A 19599-nucleotide genomic window follows, 5' to 3' on the forward strand; every position below is an offset into this window, starting at 1 on the left:
CCTGCAAGATTAGCTGCTGTGTACTGCCTTCCCTCCCTCCTTTATCCCGCTCTCTTTTCTTCCTGTGGAGGGGTAGACTGTTGACTGGGCTTGATATATGTGTGTGTGTGTGTGTGTGTGTGTGTGTGTGTGTGTGTGTGTGTGTGTGTGTGTGTGTGTGTGTGTGTGTGTGTGTGTGTGTGTGTGTGTGTGTGTGTGTGTGTGTGTGTTACCTTGTCTGGCACCAGCTTAGCCTGCAGGGATCCATTGTGTTTGAAACACAGGCCACAGCCGATCAGGACCGAAAGGAAACTTTATTACATCTGTGGACATTTAACACTGAACTGTTAATAATAGAACACACTCATGTTTAAACAAGCAGCTTTCTCAATCAGCTCCTTGAGAAAAGCATTAGTCGTTAAATAAAATCTAATAACTGCACTCGGACGGAGAATATATTGTGTCTTTTTTGTGATTGTGAAAAGTAATCCAATTTATTCGTTATAAGAGAATGCTTTTGCTATTGTGTCAACAAAAAAAAAACTACACTCATCAAATAAAAAAAATAACTAGAAGCCAATGTTTCTTGAAGAAAATGTATTTATTTTCATTCTTTCACAAAAAAATCACCCACCCTTAGACAGCAAATCACAACATTCATTACCGATTGATTATAGTGAAGCAGAGAGAATCTGATACACTGAAAGAAGGAACTCACTGTAGGCCATGTCCACACTAAAGAAGGTAAAGGAGACACAGTTAATTAAAAATACTAATAATGATTAATAATACTTGTGTGTGTTTCTTAGTCATACCCCATAACAACACAAATCACATGATAAATATAAATCAATGTTTAATAAGTATTTTGAATGTTTGGTGTGCTTATGCACTGAGATGCTACAGAAAAAGCTCCAACTTAAGTCATTTTGTTTACAAATTGTTCTTCTGTTTTTGGAGGCCAATATAAAAAGATAAGCTCAGTGTGGAAAACAGTAGAAACTATTTTAAGTTGATCTGGATTAGTGTGGATATGCCCTGCAAATGACCAACAATTCTGTTTGATGATTCAAATCGTCGCCTAACAGAAAACATCCCACAACACACTGACACACATCTGTTGGAATAAAGCATTCCTGTTTGATGTTACCAAAGGTAGTACTCTGCTGCAGCACACGACTCTCTCTGAATAACACTGACTGTCAGTGCTTCCTGCTGATGTCACAGTGAGAAGTGTCCGCGCACTCAGCACGAACATCACAACAAGAAGTGACCAAAAACACAGTGTAAAAAACATGAAGCCACTGCAAATCACGGTTGCACCCGGTGAACACTTTGCCAAGAAGAGAGGCAGTAATGTTGCAAGAAGCAGCGACGCAGGGCGGGTAACAGTGTTGCAAAATGACATCACTGTCAGTGGTGGTGATGTCACACTACACAGTGATGAAGCCACCGTTGAGATGGTGTTAGCCCGCCGATATCAAAGGTACACAGCAAACTGCATTACAGATACAAAGGTAATTAAACACAATTTGAATTAGGAACATTTCTGCAATGCAAGTCCTCAAAGCATTGAGACCACTGATAAAGCTGACTTAATTTACTTACACACAGAGAATACCCCCCACTTCTGAAGGTGGATTACTTTATTCAACATGAGGGGTGTAAACAGCAGCCATGGGGAAATACTGCATAGCTTCTTGGCTGTTGCATACAGCAATGGATCACAGTGAAAAATGGAAACACTTTACTAGTGATAGGTACAACTTTAGGCCACTGGACCACTGACACTTGGCATTTCTTTAATACCACAAGAAACAGGAAACGGCTGAATACATGGAAAAAGACCTGAGTAAACTTGTGCTGATAGATAATAAAACCAACAGAAAATGGAAAAGCAATTGGACGGACATGTGTGAACGTTTTTGCTCTTGAGGCTTTAAAGAGAGTATTTAACTTTCAAGAACTCAAGTTACACATCAATTTAAAATCAAAATCTAACCCCGGATGTCCACTGGATGTTCAAGCAGTGTGTTTTCAAGCAGCAATAGTTTAGAACAAAATCTGAAAACATGTCTGCAGCTCATTTATGATCATAACATATACTTTGATTTCTTTAAGCTACTGTTTGCAGCAAGCCATATCTGCTTTCTAAACATTTTACTAAAGCAACCGTAGCAATCCTTCTAATGGCTTAATTGGAGTGGTGACACAACACAAACAAGACATACAGTTTTGCTGTAAAGAAAAATAAAAAAGGCATTTCTCACATTTAAAATGTCAATGCAGCACTTCATAGATCTGTTTGGTGCCACTGTCATGGAGGCAGTGGCACAGCAGCAGGAATAGCAGCAGACTGTCTGCTCTCAGTGGACATCGGGGGCAAGAGACCATTAAGTGGTCTGCATTTCAAACAAAGAGGAAAAGAACAGGTAATAAAGTACTCCTGCTCTGTACAACACACCATAAACCGTTCAATCTATTGCACAGTATTGGGGTCAGTAGTCAATAAATGCAAGTAGTAGGAGGGATAACAACGTATGTGCATGTTTTCTGTCCTGGTTTCTTTTCAAACCCTCACACTTCCTGAACAATTGGGTTCAGACTAATAAGAGCTGCTGCCACATGATTGATTGTTGCTTGCTAAGTCACTTTAAAGAGCTAAATGTTTGTGAGTGAAGGGATGCAAGATGCTACCTGTTGTCCGTTTTACAGATCAAACAGATTACAACACAAACAGAGCTGTGTCAAATTAAATTACAATGCGATGTAATGTGCACTTCTTTGTGAAATGTCCTTTGCAAGCTGTAGCTCCCAGGCAGCAACAACGTCTGATCGTGCCTTAATATGTTAATGTACTGTTGTAAGAAACGCACAAAAGAAGTTCTTAATACTGACCTCTGACTGGGATGAATGAGTTGTATTAGAAGAAATTAAAGCGGGGGAAGAAGGGAACAAAGAGAAATAGAGGAAACACAAAGGGAACTGTGAGCTGCTCCACAGTCTGTGATAGTTAATGAATTAGAGCTGGCCTCCACGCTGGGGGCAGGAACACAGTGGCATAGGTTAATACTGACAGGTTAAAGAGGGCCGACTGATGGAGGAAATCTCTGTGTAACCGACTGTTAACTTACCAAACGACTGATTGGCTTGTTGGCTGGAATGATGACGGGAATACTGGCTGATTAAATACCATAATAGGTAAATTAACAGGCTGGTTACTGACGACTGATTGGCATATTCACTTGGCTGAACGGGAGGTGATTTCATGACTATTTTGGAGACTGGTAGTAATCTATTTGGCATATGGCAGAGGGTTAAAACATACTACGTTAGAATATATATCTGCCTCTCCATTTCTTCCTGCTTTGGAAATTAGTTCTTCAACTACAAAACATGCACGCTCAAATATTCTCCAAAGCCATGCAATTCCTGATCATGAATCCTCTCAGTGGCCAGGTTAAATATGGAAAAAAAGGCCCAAATATGCACTACATTTGTTGACACTTGATATTGAGACTAATAACCTAACTGTATTTGAATACTGTTCTTTCCTTTCTATCCCTTGTGGTTGTTGACATGACTCTATCTTGAATATGTAAAAGCATGTGGAGTGGTTCTGCGTGGAGCGGAGGACTTGTTTTGGTTTACTGAGTGTGGCTGACAGGTTGAGGTCCTTTGGTCAGGGTGATGAGGAGAGGATAGTGGATGTTCTCATCGTATGCGTCTTTCCCCTCCGTCACCATCTGCAAAACACACAACAGGAAAATAATTACTGCAGAAAATGTTAATCCATCGTTTCAGTTTGGTAGAATATTAAGTTTAATTTCATCAATATTTTGGGGTTGTTCTAGTGATTTAAGATGCACACTTAAACATTAGCCTAACCAAAGTCACTTCACTGTCGCACTATTAAAAATGAAGAGCAAAATGCACCCAAAACTATGTCTCTTAATGTTCTTGTCCTTTTCTGTGAAGCTTACAGTAAATAAAACAATTCTTTCAATACCACAGGTATATCAAGAAGAGATCAAAAGCAGATCACAAGAAAGAAAATGACAGAAAAACATCCACAACTGTAAAAGAAAAAAGAAAAAAGGAAAGGAAAAATTGAAATATAGTTTGTAGTTTTCAGGAAAGCTCCAAAGTCTCCCAAACGTGATACAAATACAAATATAATGGTATGAATGACTTAAATGCACAGTACACACATTTCATTAGGTACCATCAAGGTGTATCTTTGTATTCCACATGGCGATACAGTTATATGTGGATTACGGCTGGAACTAATTATACATTTTTCTATTTATTTATCTGCGCATGATTATTTTAATTATTTATTATTTAATTTCAGAAAAAGTGCAAAATGTTTTCCTACTGTAAAACTTTTAGGGAAAAGCGAACAGTTTTTGACCCTCTTGCTTGAAAAACTGTAGCAGATTCAGCACTCAATAATAAATTGTTATAATTGTTCAGTTCCAGCTCAAAAGGGCATACCTCTACACACACTGTCTTTTGAACACACACACTTTGAGGGACACCCATGGGCTGCCCACTCGTTGGCCTTTTAAGCAGACTTGGCAGGTTGGCCGTTCAGCGGCTAATCAGCTCGCCCAGCGTCTGGCCAGATGATCAGAGACTAACGAAAGTGAGTTCAGTGGTTCTACTCATGTGAGAAGATATGTGTACGTGATGTGAGAGCAGGACAGAGGTGAACTTTGTGGAGAAGGGTTTCTACACCACAAATAAAGACTCCAAACTGACCCCAAATTCACCCCCTTCATGTCAGTAATAGGGAAGTGACCATTCATCCAAACCTACTTACATTATAAACTAAAAAACTGGTAATAATAACATTTTATAATTTGTTCTGGGCTGAGGTAGATATCAGTGAAAATGTAACCCCTGGAGGTCTTTTTTTGTTTCTGCATTATTTAGCTGTATTAGGACACCAATATTATTATGGGTAATAAAATAAAATATACGGGTAATAGAGCTATGGACATTCGCAATAATCTGTGTATTTGAAGCTTCCTCTGGGATGTAGTGGGGCCTTGTTCGGGCTGATATTAGCACTGCATGAAAAAACGCAATCCCCTATTCATTACAATGAAACCACAGTGTTTACACAGCGGGGGGCCAGCGGAGAGGACTCCAGCAGAAGAGTTAAGTCAAGTCAAATGTATTTACAGCGCACATTTTTTTAAAAAAAACAGCCGTTGACCAAAGTTTTTTTAAATGGAAATAGAAAAAAATATAGAACATAAATATTATAAATAAAGAAATACAGTTTAATCTCGCTCAATGTTTCCTGGATACTCCAGATGACTTTATGATTATTATTTAATACTTTTAGTTTAGTTGGAAGTGTAAAAAAGGGTGTAGTCAAAAGTGCTGGTCTTGAACATTGTTACAGAAAATAGTTTGTTTGATTTAAATGGTGACCTCACACACCTCTTCACACGCAGCTCTCACTTCTCCCTTTCACACACTTTGTCTAGAAAAAGTGAGACATCTTCCTCTCGACAAAATCTCTGCCTTTTTCTCATACGTATATTACTTTTTTGGCTGAATATGAACAAACTGCTGGTGTCTGCCTCTCCCTCCCTTTCCCCCCCAGCGCCCTTCATGTGCGTTATCTTCCTGTTGCCATCCCTCCAGGCACCGGCCGGTGGTTGAACCTCTGACCCCCAGAGAGAGAGAGGGAGACAGGGAGACAGAAAGAGAGGCAGAGCAGACGGCCCAGGGGGTGGTTGGGCGTGGAGGGGCAGCTGCCGGTGCTAAGCCAGCTATGGGGACCAGGGCCAGCATTCACATTCAAATTCTACCAGGCGGAAGGAGCAAGGAAGCGATAGATGGAGGGATGGAGGGGAAGGGGGGTGAGGGCCTTAACGCGGTGAGGGCTAAGAGCTCGCAGAGGTGAAAAGTTTAACAAGCAAAGCTGTTCCTCCTGATCGCAGGCTGCCTAATCAGCTTCATGGGTGGCTGGCTAAATCGGCTCTCAACGCGACCCCCCACCCCACCGACCCCCACAATCTTTTCTCTTTTCTTTCCCTTTCCAAGGTGCAAGTCATTTATTTTATTAGCACTTTCGTCCAAGCTTCTCTCTCTCATTTTGCCTCTCTATTTCTCTGCCTACTTCTTTTTTTTATTCTTGCCTTGCTTGTGAGGGAAAGTGAACAAGGTGGAAAAAGAGAGAGAAGGAGGGGGGGGCTCTGAGACAAGGGAGGGGAAGGATGAACCGGATGTCTTGGGTCTCTCTCGGCAGGATTAGGAAACAGAGAATGAGGGATTGGCTGGATGGAGAGACGAGGAGAGGAAGGGATAGAAGGACAGGCTTGAATAAATAGAGAAGTGGGTCGTGATGTAGGAAATGGGAAGATAGAGGGGAGCAGAGGGAGGGAGAGAGGGTGAAGAAAGATATGTGAAAGAAAGGTGGGAGGGAGGACGGGGGGAAGCCAGGCAGCTGAGGGGGGGAGAGAGAAAAAGAATGAAGGCAGGGAAATGAGTGTGAGTGCATGGACACAGTGGGGAGACTATTTATGCATGTGAGGGAGACGGGGGATCTACAAATGTGAACACACACTCTTGCATATATGTGTGTGTGTGTGTGTGTGTGTGTGTGTGTGTGTGTGTGTGTGTGTGTGTGTGTGTGTGTGTGTGTGTGTGTGTGTGTGTGTGTGTGTGTGTGTGTGTGTGTGTGTGTGTGTGTTTGGGAGAAATTAAAATTCATGACTCTCTCTTCACAACCATTTGAGTAACAAGATTAAGATGGCGGGTTAGAAAATAGCGCTGGCATTATCAGGCTGCTTGCAGTCCCTCCAGCTGCTTGCCTCTCTATTCCACAACAGTGGGGATAAGAGGATAACGTGCTAGCCCTGTCTGCCCGTCCCAGCACAAGCCTCAAACACACACACAGACACACACACACACACAGCCGCCGCACATCGGGCCTGCCTGCCTGCTGTCTGCAGTCCCTCGAGTGTGTTTGAGTCAGAGGGCGAAAGTGTGTATATGTCTGGAAAACTGCAGAGTAGCGAGCTGGGGGTCTTGAGAAGATTTGTAAAAAAAACATCTGAAAACACACCCTGCTCTCTCTTTTTTTCCCGCACAAAGCAAACATTACGACAGGCAGCATATTCCAAACAAATCAAATCTGACATGTGTCGGATCTGGCACAGTGTGGGATGCCAGTATACTCACAGCTACTGGGGGAGTGTTTGTTTAACAGCATCTGTGCCAGATGGAGGAGCTTGCGAGTCGCACTGGGATCATAAAAAGAAGTAAACTCGGCCTAAATGACAAAAGTGGAAACATTTTTGCTTGGCCATGCACATATTCCAACAAGTTGGGGTTTTGATTGGAGTGTGCTGCGAGATTGACACCAGAGTTTGGCGGTAATTGAGCATTTTCATTTTGCAGCTTTTAGTGGTATCGTATATGATGGCATGCATTTTAAAAGCTCTCGTTTCCATCCTTAGGATCCCAAAAATAACACATTTAAAGAGTGTGTCTGAAGTTATGATTAACAGCCGAACACAACTTGTTTTATTGAACATGAATTGGATTATTTGAAATGCTATTTTGCACAAATGTGTCACAGTTACATATTAATACTGTTAAAAAGGGCCTTTCCTCCAAATATTTGGAAAATGATTGTAAATCCTGCCTGCTGTTTCAGCCTCAACATAATAATTATTCATGTATTGCTTATTTTACAGCAGATTACAGTCTGTCTCTCACCTTTCCAGTATCAAAATATGAAACGATGCACAAATATATCGCAAAATACTTATAAAATAAGTATATTTATGAAGGTTTTAAACACATTTTCTAAAAAAGAATGTATATTGAAAGACGGAGGGCTTTACGGTAAAAATGTAATTACATTTTTTAAACAGCTATAATAACAACAACAATAATAATAATAACAACAACAATAATAATAATAACAACATAATACAAAGACTTTTCAGTTTCAGTTTTTTTCTTCAACACTGATACACCTGCTTGTAGTCTTTGATTGTTTTAAGCCACAGTGAAATAAAAATCCATAGTGTGTGTTCGGCTGCCGGTTCTGATATGCATTCTTCTTGTGTGCTGGTCCACCCACTGAAAGTAAATATAGCTGAAGAAAAGCTAATCTGAAGTGCAAATGAGTAGCAGCTGCTCATTTGGATGTATGTGTGTGTGTGTGTGTGTGTGTGTGTGTGTGTGTGTGTGTGTGTGTGTGTGTGTGTGTGTGTGTGTGCGCAGTGGTAGTGTATGTTTCACTATGATATCATCATGAGGTGTGTGTGTTTGTGTGTAATGTCTGGCCAATATGCTGTCTGAGTGATGTCTGGTCTGTGCGGGATTGTGATATAGCCGGTTTCCTAGATGTGTGCTCTCTGTGTGTGTGTGTGTGTGTGTGTGTGTGTGTGTGTGTGTGTGTGTGTGTACAATGGTCAGTCAGGCATATACAAGCACACACAAACCCACACAGGGGTTGTTCAGAGTGTTCATCAGAAGATAAGCAGAGGAGACTTAATCACCTTCAGATGTGAGGGGGGCACTTCAACTTGTCCTCATATCCACGCGCAGCACCTGACCCCACTGTCTCTGTCTGTGTGTGTGTGTGTGTGTGTCAGTGTGTGTGTGTGTGCGTGCGTGCGTGCGTGCGTGCGTGCGTGCGTGCGTGCGTGCGTGCGTGCGTGTGTGCGTGCGTGCGTGCATCATGCAGATGAAAGTGTGTATTTCAAGACTGAGCTGAATGTTGTGATAGTACCCGAGCATGGCATGTCAAAGTAAAGGAAGAAGTACCTGCATAATTTCAGGTATTTTTCATTTCAAAACATTTGAGTGTGAATGTGTGTGTTGAAGCAACTCTCATCACTAAAATAAGTCTGAGTGGCAATGTTCCCAAGCGGGTGAGGTGCTGAACCATTAGTATTATTCAATGACTGTTTACTGCGGCCTTGAGGCCCGATCAATTCTTCCTGCAGCGTTTTCAAAGTTGTATTTCTTTAAAATTTAAGGCAACGGCAGCATCCACTTTAATCCGACTGAAACTTCTTCTTTCTTTCTGTCCCACTTACCTTATTTGTTTTTACTCTTTTCCCCCCTTCCTGCATTTTTTTTTCTGGAGACCCTGGTTTTTATTCCTTTTAAGAAATGTGTTTCTTTTTTCTAAAATAACTTAAGCTCTTCATGTGCTTCTCCCACTCCACCTAAGGCCAAGACCACTTCCTGTATGTGTTTATTATCCGAAGCCATTCCTCACAAATTGAATGAACTTTACAAGTGTTAACCCATTTATTCATGTTCAAACACTTGTGTTCTGTTCAGAAAGGTTCTCTATATTCTTCCCCTGCTCTGGCCTATTCGTAAAGCAGCTGTCTGGGTCCTTCCATGATTAAACTAGGAGGGAAAATTCAGCAACAAATACGTTTGTGTACACTTACATTTAGCAAAGAAATCTGATTTGCACCCTGATTATATTCCCTGACAATATATTTATATTGTCAAGGAAATGTGATGTTTTTGTATTGCACCCAATTTGAATGTGCACAGAGGAGGTCAGGGTGGATGAGTGAGTTTAAAAAGGCCCTACTATGCCCGTTCCTGGAGTGTGTTATAAAGGTTTTTGAGGTAGATAGTGAAAGTTTTAGGGTTACCTTTTTAGGTTTAGGACAGATAATGTCTTCAATGATGGTGAATAATAAATTAACAATGTCTTTAAATCATGTTGGTAAGACCATGATCTTTCCTCGCTCTTTATCAAGTGTTTTTATATGCCTAAACCAGGGGAGTGCAAACTTTTTAACTGAGGGCCACATACAGAAATATATAAATATATATATATATATATATACACTCGCTAGAGGTGAGCAAAATCAATCAAATGTAGGTAAATTATGGTTGATACTTGAATAAGCTTTATGAAAACAAACAGCTGTAACCGTCTCTCCGTAGGGTTTCATTGATTTTGTTACTAAAAGTACTTGCAGCTCATTGCTTGAAACAGAGGACTAAGATTGCTTACTATAAAAGGGGAAATATGAAGGCACGGTATGCAAATATGTTATTGGGCTTTAGTTTTTATCAACTAAGAGTTGTTATAAAATGTTTTCAACTTGGATTGACTGAATTTTATTTGAAAAGTGGGCACATGAATATTTCTGTGTTTCATTCATTCATTCGTTTTATTGTATTCTATAAACTACTGACAACATGTATCTGACCTAAGAGAAATGTTGAGTGGTCTCTTCATTTTTTCCGGAGCTGTATATATTTAAGAAGCAATTCAAAATCAAATTCAAAACGGAAAACGGGCCGCAGTTTGGAATCCCCAGCTTGAAACATGCCCATACAATATTAATTGTGGTTTACCTTGTTGGCAGTACACTCCTTACAACATGTTTGCAGTTGCAAGATATCTGTATTATTATTACAGCATTTTCACAAACTGCAAATGTCATTGGCCTGGAATAACACATGCCTACTGGTGCGTGTTTGATTCAGACTTGATAAGTGGTATGGTTGCATCACATGACAACCGAGCCTCTTACTACAGGAAGGTGTGGAGGCCAAATATGGATTGTGACAACTTGACCTGAGCCTGCCTTAAAACTGAGACTGTTAATGTGTGCTCCCTCTAAATGCGCTCTGAAGGGGTCCAGTGTCCCTCAGATATAGGGTGTGTGAGAGACTGCGATGCTGCATTTAGTGACGGACAAATAGTTAAGTGAGTAGGACTGAGATTTTCCTCGCTGAGGTTCAGGCCACTTTAACAGGCACTTTAATGGACGGTCTGTCCAATTGTCCCACCAGTGATGCTGTCCTGTTCTTCTGTAGCTGTGTGTGTAATGGAGTTAACAGCTGGACACCACTTCTTCTAACAAGGCCTACTCATGTGCTTTCTGTCACTCCCTTTCTCCTTCTCACTGCCCTACTCTCTCCTTCCCTCTCTCTGCCTCCCACGCGGTGCTAAGTCAAGGCAGCGTGTTTTAGCCCTGGTGTGTCTCACAAAGTGTCTCTAAACATCAAACGCTAATCCCACATTTTTTATTAAAGCAGTGTGAACATTACACAACCTGATTCTTGGTGGTCTCTTTAATATGTAGCTTATGCACAATATTGAACTGTGTAAACCATCCAATTCTGTTTTAATACAATGCTTGCACGTTGTTGGCCTCTTTTAAAAGTTAATTCCAAGTTAATAAGAAGCTTCTTTACTCACTAAAAGCTGGATCTATCCCTTCATTTCAATACAACATGTCCATAATACTGTTTCTGTGGTCAAAATGTGAATCAAGTCAACACAGAGACGGATGTCAATGCATAAAAATAGACATTCTTAAACACAAACTGTTTAAGGATCCTTGTTTTTAAATATATGTTCATGTTGTCATTGATGATTTTTGGATTCTCTTCCTACCTTCAAGTGAACATCCCAGACCTGAGCATCATACTGCTGGTGTTGAGAGGCGAAGAGTCCGGCCTGCTGGGCCAGTTGACAAAACAGTCTCAGAGTTTCACCTCGCAGCGGAGCAAACACCAACGCTGTGCCCTGAAAACAAAATGAGAGGAGGGTGAGTGCTTGTGGAAAGTGGATATAATGGTACGACACATGTATCTGGAACTGCACATATAATTTCACGCCTAATTTCTCAGAAATTGTGTTAATTAGCTTTACACAAAGACATGTGGCTAGTCTCTTTACTTTGATCTTTACCAGGTGCAAGTTATGAGATAAACAACAAAATAAAGTTCTTCTAACTCTGGAATTGTGAACCCACATTTGTTTTAGTCTTTATCAAATGTATACGGCTATGTGTGTGTGTGTTTTTGTGTCGGTGTGCGTGTAGGTGTGTGTGACAGACAGAGGGACAGTTTGTGCACATGCATCACAGGCATCCCGCAAATACAAAGTGGATTACCAACAGGTTCAAAGTTTCTTTGAAATCCTTCATCTCTCAGTTGTATTTCCTGTGGATCATGTTATTATTGTTTTAATTAAATTAAGAAATGAGTGATGCTCAAACACACACACACACACACACACACACACACACACACACACACACACACACACACAGTAAAATGGAGACACAAAGAGGAGGATCACGGCGCCTGACAGATTTTTCATCTGTATATCCAGTTGCATTTCCGCCCCAAACCCCTCCTGCTCTAAAAACACAGCAAAAGCAAACAAACAGCTCCTCCAAGCACTAATCAGCTGATTAAGGGGATCCAGCCCACCGGATGGACCACCTTTGTCAGAAACAACAAATTAGTGCCATTAGATGGGAGAATTAATTGCTTTGTTAATTGCTTAATCAGCTTAGCAAATTATTAAATATTTGGCAAAGCTTGTTGTGGCAGAGACAGTCTGATGGCCGACACTCAAATCATATTAGCCCCTGAATTATCTCCACTGGATTAAAGAGAGAGAGAGACATGAAGAGAGACTTAACACACAGATGTACAACAATGGCCAGATGTCATGTCTGTCACTCGACGACAGCAGCTTCTGCATTCGACTGCAACTGAGACACACGTTAACTGTGCATGTCACTGGGGAGGAAACACTGTATGGAGATGAGTTTGTCTTGATATTATTCATGTGAACAGATCGAGCATCCGTGTTAAAGTGTGTATTCTGAGAATGTGAAACAACTTCGTAATGTGCGAAAAAAGATTTTGAACTTATGGAAATATATTTATTCGATTCCAAATGGATCTGCAGATATACACATGATTTCAACTTAAAAAATAGGTGACTATACTAAATTGTTTCACGAGTTAGACAACATTTACAACTTTCCATCAGGCATTTGTGAATCCAGTTGTCTTCAACGCTTGTGGATTGTATTTTTCAAACTGTGGGTCTAGCTAAACAATAATCTACCCAAAAATCTCTGTCATATTTCGGATAGCGCATCATGCCCTGCTGATGACAAGGTTCAGCTTTTCAAAATAAGAGCATGATAATTCCATACGCGTGTCACTGCAGGCATCAACCTGAATGTAATCATAATAATTATAACATAATCCTTTTTGTCTTTCCAGTTACATCTGCTGTTTGTAACAAACAAAAAATGGATTAAAGGCTTAATTCACCTTTACTCTAAACATGTTTTCTCACTTATCTATTGTAGAACTAACCAAGTTGATAGTTTTGGAAGAGTGGCCGTTTCTGTAAAATAAGTGAGGTTTGTTGAATAATCCTAGAAACAGTGACAGTGTTTATGAACACCCTTTCAGGTTGTTGTTTAATTTGGATTGAAATGTGTTTTTAGTTTGGTTGAACTGGCCCTTTAAGGACTTGGCGCTGTTAACCTGCATGTTTCTATTTCACCACCCATCTTAATAAAGAGATATTTATCTTCCACCATCCCCTCAGCTAAATTTGAGTTCTCTCCTCCCTCCTTCTGTCCTTCCATCTTTCCCATTCATCTCCCTCCTCTTCTTCTCCATACCTCCCTCCCTAGAGTGCAGTTTTCACCTCTTTTTCATAAACAGATATTCACTATACCCGTCTGGCCTCGTTCTTTAAAACGCAGCCCTCTTTCCTCAGATGAATAGAAACCTCAACCCTATCTCTTCCAGCCTTTTGCTTTCCCCCCCCCATTTGCTTTGGCTGTCACAGCATGGGGTCTTATCGCGAGGCCAAAAGGGAGAAGTTGCCTCGGATTTATGATTAAGGGAAGGCAGAAGAGAGAGAGCCGGAGATCAGAGCGATGCATTCAAGTCGCTCATAATAAGCATTAAAGCATTACATGATATTAATCCTGTCAGACGATTAATGTGTATGGGCTTTTGGGGCGAGGCCTAATTATGATTGAGAAGAGTGTGTGGTGATTTAAAGGAAGGGGCTCAACAGAGATATATACAGTAGACACACAGAGGCAAATACGCACACACACACACACACACACACACACACACACACACACACACACACACACACACACACACACTTACGTTGGGTTGCAATAATCTCCTTATGGCATCAACCAGGCTGGCTCTGTACTGGTCGAGAAACAAACTGAGGGAAGAGGGAGAGTCAGGTTAGAATGCATTCCTGTGATAGCAGCTGCAGATAAAGCAGCAGGCTATTTATTTTCTTTTGTTCACAAATAAATCCACCAACAGGAAGCAGGGAAAAACAATTTGCATGAGTAAGATGCTCTTGCTTTTTGTTTACGTTTGAGTTTCCATGTGTATTCACCTCGGCCTGTTGTCGAGGCACGGAGAAGAATGCAGAACATCAGAAAAATCCAACGTACACAGATACCATCGCCTACAGTAAACACACAAGTGTGCGCGTGCAAGCATACACAGTTTAACTGGAACACTTCAAAGCGGCACGAAAGCACCTTGAATTTGTGGAATTAATACCTGGAGAGTGCGCTCTGAAGTTAATATGAAGATATGAGAACAAAAACAACACATAAAGGAAAAATAAATCAGGAAATAAATGTTAATAAAAATCTAATTAACTGGTTCCATTGTACATTAGTACCACTGTACTGTAACTGTGTGTGAGCAGTTCTTTCAAGATATTTACAATTTCACAAAAAGTTTTAACACCATATTTGAATAATTCAGGCACTATACATTTGATTATACCATATGATTATAAGGAAGTCATAATTTAGTAATTTGTGCAACTACCGATCACTAAGTCTAAAATGTATAAAAGAGGACTTGTAGATGACTGTTACAATCAAAGTTTATATTGCAAGCTTGAACCCAGGTTTCATACTAGTAACAGAACATGAAAACATTTGCTGAAAGAGCAGAAAACATTCCCGTTAATCACTTTTTACCGTAAACAAAGATAATGGGAAACCATTGCGAATATAAATCTCTCTTAGGATATACAAATGTGATATCTGAGGTAAATACTGACTCCTGTACACACACCTGTACTGTACACCAGCATCTTAAAGAAATATCAAAAAAACATACATTTAAAATGCTATTTGTCAGACATAAATGCAACACATATACACACACACACACACACACACACACACACACACACACACACACACACACACACACACACACACACACACACACACACACACACACACACACACACACACACACACACACACACAAATTGACTCCAATCATTATAAACAAAGTAACACCTGTCTCTGTATCCTAAAACACACATTTCAATCCATTATGCCAGAAACTAGAGCGATGTGTGTACGTGTGTGTGTGTGTGTGTGTGTGTGTGTGTGTGTGTGTGTGTGTGTGTGTGTGTGTCTACCTATTATCATAGATGAGAGTGGAGTAATTTGACTAAAATGCAACAATACAGTGCAGATTTGAAATAATCCCTCACATCCGCGCAACTGGCCGGTGGGGAGGGGGAGGGGGGCATAACTTTCTAATCACAGCCTCTGACCTCCTCATGCAAAACCCTCTGATCCCACAGAGGAACGAGAGGTGCGCGTCACAGAATTTTTCCTCCCTGCACCCATGGCCATACCTCCATAACAAAAGGACTTAGCATTACAAGCTCTCACCAACCCCAGGATGTGTGTACGTCTGAGAGGGGCTTGTTATTCTTTTAAGGTTGACAGAGGCGCAAAGTTTATTTGACTTGAAAGGTGAGAGGTTTATGTTTGCTTGATTTTGCCACAGATATCGGTTCACGGGAAAAGTGAGTGGTAAGGAAAACAAGGAAGTGAGATAGTTGGGAGGAGGCAACACACACACATACATGCACACACACCGAGGGTAAGGGAAGGACATCGAGTCGTTCAGAGGGCAACAGTTAAATAACAAAATACACTCAGTTATGCATTTTTAACATTGTGACATCATATATAAAGTCACATATGTCAAATAAAGTATACCTGTAAAGGTCACTCAGAGAAAGAACTACTGATGTGTCATATAGGGGTAGCTTTTTTATGTAAACAGACACATGAAAGTTTATGTAAAACAAAATAATAATATGCAAAATTCAGAAAAAATACAGTTTGGAATCAGAATATGTTTTCTAAATATATTTAAAAAGGGAAAAATAAATGATCTCCTTTATTGTTGATTACTAATGTGACCCCTATTTAAACAACCTAAAAAATAATTTAGCATGTTTTAAAAGAAATGCATCTTAATCCCTACATTTCAATTGTAATAGCTTAGAGTTGTATTTTCTATCTTACATCCTGGTTTTTATTTCCTTTTACTATTTTATACAATACTTGTATTATATATGAGCCGCCTTTACAGTGTTTGCAATTGTCTTTAACCAAATTAAGATTCATTCTTATTTTCCAGGTCCTAATAAGGATTTCTAAACTTGTATGAAGAGTATTATTTGGCAATCACCTGCTGTTATTTCACCATGAATCAAGGAAGCAATGCAGTTGTTGTTAGTTATGATATTAAAATCCAAGCAATACAAAGTTCTTGTGTTGCTCACAGCGATCTCTCTCTATTACCATGTCTGGTTTGCAGTCACAGTTCAATAATGTCAGAGTAAAATTCATGAACTCTCAAATTGAGTGGACTCCCCCTTAAAGGTCACCGCTGAAGCCCCCAGACAGTCAGAGACCTATTGTCTCACGCTGACCCCCCCCACACCCAGGACAGCCCACTCACTCCAGTCAAAACTGAGCAGAGGTCAAAGGGCACAAAAAAGGGCGTGTGTGTGAGAGAGGGCGTTGCTGCTATATTTGTCTGCTTCACACATATGTGAACCCACAGGATGTCGTCAAGGCTGAGAGTGTGAGACCATGGAAACACATGACATCATCAATGACCTTTTTCCCGCAGGTCGAAATGTAAGGGTTAGGAAGCATGTTTTTATTTAATGTGCATTCATTTATTAAAATGCATTACCAATTATTCTTTCTTAGGTTATTGTGACAGAAAGCATACTCATAATATCATATTTGTGTCAGTCTTTTGGTGTGTATTTCATATTCAAAATCAGCCAAACTAAACCCTGTCAGGAAGTGCTATGCTACATTTCAATAAAATCAGAACAGCATTTCTAAACCAAATTTATTAAATGATTATTTCATCCAAGAAAATCCAGAAAATGTACTCTAACCATGTGTGCTGTTATGTGGGAAAACAAAAATAAGCCATATAAGAAGGAGAGGAACAAAAAACCGTTACACTATAAGCTGATATTGAGTTAGTGAAGTGCAGCGACTATAGGGGTAAACATTGACCATCTCAAAAACTCATTTAATACCCAAACTATCAGGCAGCACAAAACTGTTTCACTCGTTCATCCTATTAGGCAGCAGTCGATGATATACTGTGTGTGTGTGTGTGTGTGTGTGTGTGTGTGTGTGTGTGTGTGTGTGTGTGTGTGTGTGTGTGTGTGTATCAGTGTCACAATTACAACCTGATAACACTAATATTTGGACATCAATTCTATTAATATTGTACAAGCAATAATATTCTCATTACTTTAGTGTAGTTATAAATATTTTTCAAATATAATTTCAATCTGGAGTCATACAGTGTGCTCAACAATAATACAAAAAAACAAGTTGACAGAAAATGACAAAAAGTGCTGCTGTCAAAAATGAGGTAAATTAAATTAAGAAACAACTGTAATTTTGTAGAAAAATGATATGATTGAAATAGAAAAAAGATGTGAAGGAGACAGCAACCACTAAGACTCTGTGCACAACACAGAGAGAGATCAAGAAAATGAATCAACATTAAATAAGTGACAAAATAATTTGTCTTGTTCAATCACGATGTGCAAGCCCTCACAACAGAGGTGTGTGCGTACAAAAAGTGTGAATGCACGAGAGATGCAAATTAATACAGAAATATAACATACAGAAATAATATGCACACACACACAAGCACACTCATAAACAGGGCTTTATCTCCTCGCCCACACATGGACAGCTTTTGGAGAATGCAGACACGCCAACATCACAGCCAAGGATCCTCTGCCACCCACATGCCCACTGCAGGAATCCCTCTCCCCTTTTCTCTGAGTATCACACACACACACACACACACACACACACACACACACACACACACACACACACACACACACACACACACACACACACACACACACACACACACACACACACACACACACACACACACACACACACACACACACACACACACACACACACCTTTTTCTCTGTGAATCAAATTTGAACTGTAATATTTCTTCAATAAAAGATTTCTAAGGACTTACTTCTGGAAAAATATGTCTCTTACTTCATTGATTTCCATTAGAGTATTTGCACTCGATGTTTTAAAGTTTACACAATACACTTGGATAAAGTTGCATTCTGGTTCACGATTGGCTAAAAACTAGTTGTAATGTCACAAAATTCTGTTCTTACAAACGTCTTCAAATAAGATTTGAGATGGGCGCAGAGAAACCTTCCTCTGTTGGCCGATAAATACAAATGAAGTCAAACAACCAAGTCAAGTCACAATACCCCCAAAACATATTTTTGATATCGGAATGTCGTTATTCCTTTCCCCTTTTCTCCTGTTTGTTTATTTGCTTTCCAGGGAAAGGTGAAATATTTACCGTGACTTTCTGTAAAATGACAGTAGAGGGTTATTTTATATTTTTGTGACAAACATAGATATGGAGGCCACTGGTGATATTTTTCAGCAGATGTAATTTACAAAGTGTATAACTATTTCTAATCTCCAGCTACTCTGACTGGCAGTGTACAGTTGCTGCCCTTGACATTTAATATAAAGAAAGCCACGTCAAGCAGTTACTATGATTTATACCTTGTTAAGACTTCACACAGAGAAGCCGTGAGCAGTACTTTACCGGCACTTAAATAACATTTCCAAGATTCACTCAAGACTTCTCAACTTCTTTTGCGTAATACTTCCTCTTCAAAAAATACACACGATATCCACAAGAGTAAGCACATAATGGACTGCTGATACACAATGTTCCATCAAACTCCGCTCTTCTCCCTGCTCCCCTCCTCTCTTCGTCTCCCCTGGCTTCTCAGCGGTGGTTCCGCTGCTACCGATGGGAGCTATAATTAATCGGAGTGGAAGCCGCGTTGTTGACCTTTTCGCAGGTGATCATCACCACGATGCGCCCGTTAATCGGTCAGCCATCACTCTTCAACCACCACCACTGCAATTATCACACAGTCACTCACTCTCACACACACACACACACACACACACACACACACGGGAAAAATGGCACCACAGAGACAAACATCTTGCAGCACACACGCACCGCACACAAGCATGCATCTCTGCAGAGAAAATGTGAAATCTAAGAACCTGAGATATCACAAATTCACATACAATTTACTCTATTCTTGCACTATCTGCTTTTATCTGTCGCACACACATGTTAATACACGAGCCCGCTGTAAAATATCCTCTATTAGCTGCCGGCTCTCTTTCTCTCTCTGGGTGCTGTACCTGACTATTACCTGTAATGACCGTGACATTACAATAATGATAACACCGTTTGCTAATGCTGCACTTAGCACACATGCACACACTTGTGCAGATAGATACACACATCCTGTACACAAGTTACATTTGTTCGCTGTTTGTGAAGCTGAAAAATAGTCAAGTACTTTCATATGTTCCTATGGCATGAAGACAAATGGAAGTAAA

At 40.2% G+C, this 19599-nt stretch overlaps 1 protein-coding gene across 1 annotated transcript in view; it reads right to left on the reverse strand.

Moving 5' to 3' along the window:
- Window positions 1-570: 570 nt before the first annotated feature.
- Window positions 571-19599, reverse strand: part of camkmt (calmodulin-lysine N-methyltransferase) — a 36480-nt gene continuing 17451 nt past the window's right edge. The window contains 3 exon segments of the mRNA XM_063875538.1: window positions 571-3725; window positions 11399-11530; window positions 13948-14011. Of these exon segments, the coding sequence (XP_063731608.1) occupies window positions 3627-3725; window positions 11399-11530; window positions 13948-14011 (295 nt within the window). The 3' untranslated portion in view covers window positions 571-3626.

The sequence above is a fragment of the Eleginops maclovinus genome, chromosome 22 (genome assembly GCF_036324505.1).
Source record: "Eleginops maclovinus isolate JMC-PN-2008 ecotype Puerto Natales chromosome 22, JC_Emac_rtc_rv5, whole genome shotgun sequence".
Lineage (NCBI taxonomy): Eukaryota > Metazoa > Chordata > Actinopteri > Perciformes > Eleginopidae > Eleginops > Eleginops maclovinus.